Raw genomic sequence first — 5,010 nt, forward strand, 5'->3', positions numbered from 1 at the left:
AGGGGGGAAAAAAGAGTAATCTGATACAATTTGATGAACTTGACCTACACCTATGGATGCAGTAGCTCAAAAGAGGGAACAAATCCTTACAGCAAGGATCATTCCCACCCCCTCTATACACAGAGTAGACAGAGATAGGCATCTTGAACATTGGCTACACAAAATGGTGTGTGTGTGTGGGGGGGGGGGAGGCTTCAAAGGCAAGAAGTGACTGGCTTACAAGCTTTCAGGAGGGAACCTAGATCCAGAAGGCATGGAAGAAGGTAGAATCTCCAGTGAGTAGTGTCCAGTCCTTCTAGGCAGGACTGATGAAAGGAAATATGGATAGGTGTCTTGTAATACAATAGTGAATAATTGTTATCAGGACTGATTGTGAGGGTTGGAAATGTAAAGGTATACGTTTTGTAGCAAGGGGGGGAGTGATTAACTTTGCAGTCTAGGAGCAGAGGTCGCTGGGCCCATCAGGGAGAAGAACAGAGAACGGGACCCTACACAGAGAAGCAGAGATGCCAGAGATGGAGACAGACAGGATGACATGGAAAGATGGAGCGACTGGAGACTTTAGACCCAGAGAAGGAGAGGGGCTGTGTGCTGACGATGGGAGGGCAGGCTTGTAGGATATCCCCTTTAGTTGGTTGATGATGCATGGAGGGGACTGTAAGCATAGCAATGAAATGATATACAATGGAATGAATGTAAAACTAATGTTCTCCCATGTAAACTATCACATAATTCTCAATAAAACATTAAAAAGAAAAAAAACCTCAAACATAGTATTAGAGACAATACAAAACCTTCAAAACAAAGGTCCAGATGATCAAACTAAAATATCAGATATGGACAATATGCTGATAGAACAAAGGAGTAGGATTAAGGGATGAAAGCCAGAATTATTGTTTGAAGATAAATCTCTGAATATTGCTAAGACAGATGAAGAAGCAGAAAAATAATGAAAATTCTGAAGAAAGTCTAAGATTTATGTGGGATAACATGAAGGGGACTACTCTCTATGGGTGATCAGAATTCTATAACAGGAAAAGAAAATGAAAACCACAGAAAAGATCACTGAAGATCAGCTGGAAGAACATCTAACATCTTGAAAAACAAGAATTAAGCATTCAAGAAGCTGAATAAACCCCAGGCAGGATAGACCCCAAAAGAAAACTATCAAGAAATGCCATAATCAAACTTTCCAAAATCAAAGACTACGAGAAAGAATCCTGGAAGCATTGACCCTGTATAGGGTTTCTGAGGAGTGACTGGTAAGCTTTAACTGCTGGCCTTTTGGTTCAAACTGACCTTATAGTTCAGTACCTAAACCTAAAGCGCCACACCAGGACTCTATTAGCCATTGTTATTGTTGTTAAGTGCAGTCGAGTCGGTTCCGATCCATAGTGACCCTGAACAGGGTTTCCAAGGCTGTAAATCTTTACGGGAGCAGAAAGCCTCAACTTTCTCCCGCAGAGCAGCTGGTAGTTTTGAACTGTTGACCTTGCAGTTTGCAGCACAATTCGTCTGGTAGTGTAGTGGTTACGAATTGGGCTGCGAACCTTAAGGACAGCAGTTCGAAACTACCAGCCGCTCCGTGGGAGAAAGATGAGGTGTTCTGCTCCCGTAAAGTTTACAGCCTTGGAAACCCTGTACAGGGTCGCTATGGGTTGGAACCGACTCAATGGCACTTAACAACAACAACAACGCTACCAGAGCTGCTTAGAGTTGCAAATCAAAACAACAATGAGATATCCTCTCACACCAGCATTAACAGCAAACACGTTCAACACAGCAGAGGACAACAAATGATGGTTAGGGTGTGGAGAGATTGTAAAGCTCCTATATTGCTGGTGGAACTGTAAAATGGTTCAACCACTCTGGAAAATGGTATGGCACTTCCTCAGAAAGTTGTAAATAGAAATAACTTATAATCCAGCAATTCTTCTACTTGGTATATATCCACAAGAATTATGAGCCAGAACATGAGTAGATATATGTACATTAATATTCATCACAGCACAATTCACAATAGCAAAAATATGGAGACAGCCAAATGCCCATCAGTGGAAGAATGGATAAACAAATTTTGGTACTACATATACATGATAGAAAATGATGCTACCTTGAAGAATAATGATGAAGCTGCAAAATACTTCATAACATGGATGAACCTTGAGAACATTGAGCTCAGTGAAATTTTTGTTGTTGTTATGTACCATCGAGTTGGTTCCGACTCATAGCAACCCTCTATGGGGTTTCTGAGAAGTGGCTGGTGAGTTTGAACCACTGACCTTGCAGTTCAAACTGACCTTGAGGTTGAGTGAGAGCTTATCCTAGAGCATCAGTGAAGTTAGTCCATCACAAAAGAACAAATATTGTTTCAGACCATTATTATAAAAGCATAGGAAAATATTTCTATACTAAAAGAAAAATTCTTTGATGGTTACCAGGGATGGGATGGAGGGGACAGTAATTCACAGATGAGGGAGTAGACACACGATAGCTTGTGTGATGGGAAGGGCAACGTACAAGGAGGAGGAAGGCCAAACACAAGAAGGGGAAGGGGGCAGATTAAAAAGGAAGAAAAGGAAAGACTTAGGTATGCCTGGGCTAAATGGGATAGAAATAAATAGTGATATATACACAACCTTGGAACAATTGGGTTCTGTGATACACAGATCGAGACATATTCTAAATGGCTAAAGGAGGGAAAATAATGGTAAGGTGTTTGACTGTCTTGTGGATATTGGTTTCCCCTGCCTGTTGTTTTTGTTGCTGTTGTTATGTGCCATCGAGTCAGTATCAACTCAAAGTGACTCAATACACAACAGAACGAAACACTGCCCAGTCCTGGGCCAACCTCACAATCGTTGCTATGTTTGAACCCATTGCTGCTACCATGTGCCAATCTATCTCGATGGGGGTCTTCCTCTTTTTCTCAGACCCTCCACTTTACCAAACATGATATCCTTCTCCAGTGACTGGTACCTCCTGACAATATGTCCTATGTATGAAAGATGAAGTCTGGCCATCCTGGCTTACAAGGAGCACTCTGGATGTACTTCTTCCAACACAGGTATATTTGTTCTTTTGGCAGCCCATGGTACTTTGAATATTTTCCTCAAACACAATAGCTCAAATTCTTCCATGGTCTTCCTTATTCACTGTCTAAATTTTGCATGCATATGAGGTTACTGAAAATACCATGGCTTGGGTCAGATGCACGATAGTTCACAAAATGACATCATTGCTCTTAAAACACTTTACAGAGATCTTGTGCAGCAGATTTGCCCAATGTAATACATCGTTTGACTTCTTGAGTGCTGCTTCCATGGGTGTTGATGGTTGATCCAAGCAAAATGAAGTCTTGAACAACTTCAATCTTTTCTCCACTGATTAGAAGGTTGCTTATTGGCCAGAATTTTTGTTTTCTTTACATTGAGATGAAACCCATACCAAAGGCTGTGGTTTTTGATCTTCATAAGTATTTTAAGTTCTCTTCACTTTCAGCAAGCAAGGCATATAGAAGGTTATTAATGAGTCTTCCTCCAATGCTGATGCTACATTTTTCTTCATACAATCCAGCGTCTCAGCAATACAGAATGAATAAAATTCTGGTACACACCTTCCTCGATTTTAAATCATTTGGTGTTCCCTATCTATTGTAAAATAGATATTTAGGTGTGATATTGTTGTTGTTAAGTGTCGTCGAGTTGGTTCTAACACATAGTGACCCTGTACAGGGTTTCCAAGGAGTAGCTGGTAAACTTGAACCACCAACCATGTGGATCAAACTGGCTTTGCAGTCCAGCACATTAAGCTACAGTGCAACACCAGTGTAACAGAAAGGAATATTGGGAAATATGATTATAGAAAGCTTGTAAACCCATCTTCAGCCTATAACTGATTAGATTAGTAAAAGGGGAACTTGATTTTGCGCAGGGAAATGGGCCTTTGTGGAGTATGGGACTTTAGGTGGAATCTTGAGCCTAAGACTGAAACTCAACGGGAGCACACAAGCAGTCCTGTATGCTCGCTGGTGACTGCATTGTTCTACTTGTGAGTGGAAGTGAGGGAAATGCAGCCATAAAGATATGGGCTGAGTCTGGCCATGTTTCATAGACACCCATTGAACTTGAGGTGAGAGAGAGAAGAGTAAGGGCTGGTTGGTCTCAAGTTTAGGGAACTGTGTGAACTCCCAATCCCATGGACCCTGGGGTAGCCACTGGGGTCTAGAGTTGAGAGTGAAGTGGCCAGCTGGTCTGAAGTGTGGGGAGGCATGTAAGAATTCCCAAACTTGCATCTGATTTGATCTAGCTAGGATGGCTATTGACCAGAATATGGCCAGATAAAGAAGTTTGATACAGGGAACAAGCATAAATTGCTAAAATTTGATGCACTGGACCTTTGTTTATGGATGCAGCTGCTCAAAATTTCAACAAAAATGGAGGGAATTCTTCACATCAGGGATCAAGCTTGTCTTCTTAGTACATTGGATTGATAGGGATGGGCAACTTAGATATTTGCTATCAAAAATGGGGGACTGGGTTCTGGTTCTGGACTATAGCCAGAAGACGAAGGTAGGAGAAGCGCTGGTGAGAAGGGAGGGGGATCTAACGAAGGAAACCTTCATGTAGTGGACCAACAGCCTTTGAACTATAATAAAACCTAGTGCTTCAATGTCCTGAACTCGCTTTTTTGAAAAATCACACTACTGAGGAATTACTGGCATTTTAAACTTTTGCCTGTGGCCCCGCGGCTCCCACTCCAGCAACTGCCCCCACCCCATGCAGAGTGTGGAGGGAGGGGCTGGAGCCAACCCGTTCAGAAAGCGGCGCTAACAGTAAAGGGGAAATATAAACAAACAAAGCCGAGACGACATACCCCCGACTCCCCAAAAAAAGTCTCCCTGTCCCAGCGTGGGATCTCAGCACAGATATCAGGCAATTCAGTTTACCCAAGACACAGAGAGAGCGAGAGGTATGGTGACTTTTTGACGTCATCAGCCATGGCCACCAC

General features: G+C 42.3%; 1 protein-coding gene across 1 annotated transcript in view; it reads right to left on the reverse strand.

Annotated features, from left to right (window-relative positions):
- Positions 1-5,010, reverse strand: part of LOC102814344 (oligophrenin-1-like) — a 673,730-nt gene that overhangs the window by 160,651 nt on the left and 508,069 nt on the right. The window contains exons 19-20 of the mRNA XM_006868550.1: positions 4,776-4,828; positions 4,619-4,684 (exon numbers count right to left, since the gene is read on the reverse strand). Coding sequence (XP_006868612.1) covers positions 4,619-4,684; positions 4,776-4,828 — 119 coding nt within the window. The remainder of the gene's footprint in view (positions 1-4,618; positions 4,685-4,775; positions 4,829-5,010) is intronic.

The sequence above is a fragment of the Chrysochloris asiatica genome, unplaced genomic scaffold (genome assembly GCF_000296735.1).
Source record: "Chrysochloris asiatica unplaced genomic scaffold, ChrAsi1.0 scaffold00118, whole genome shotgun sequence".
Taxonomy (NCBI): domain Eukaryota; kingdom Metazoa; phylum Chordata; class Mammalia; order Afrosoricida; family Chrysochloridae; genus Chrysochloris; species Chrysochloris asiatica.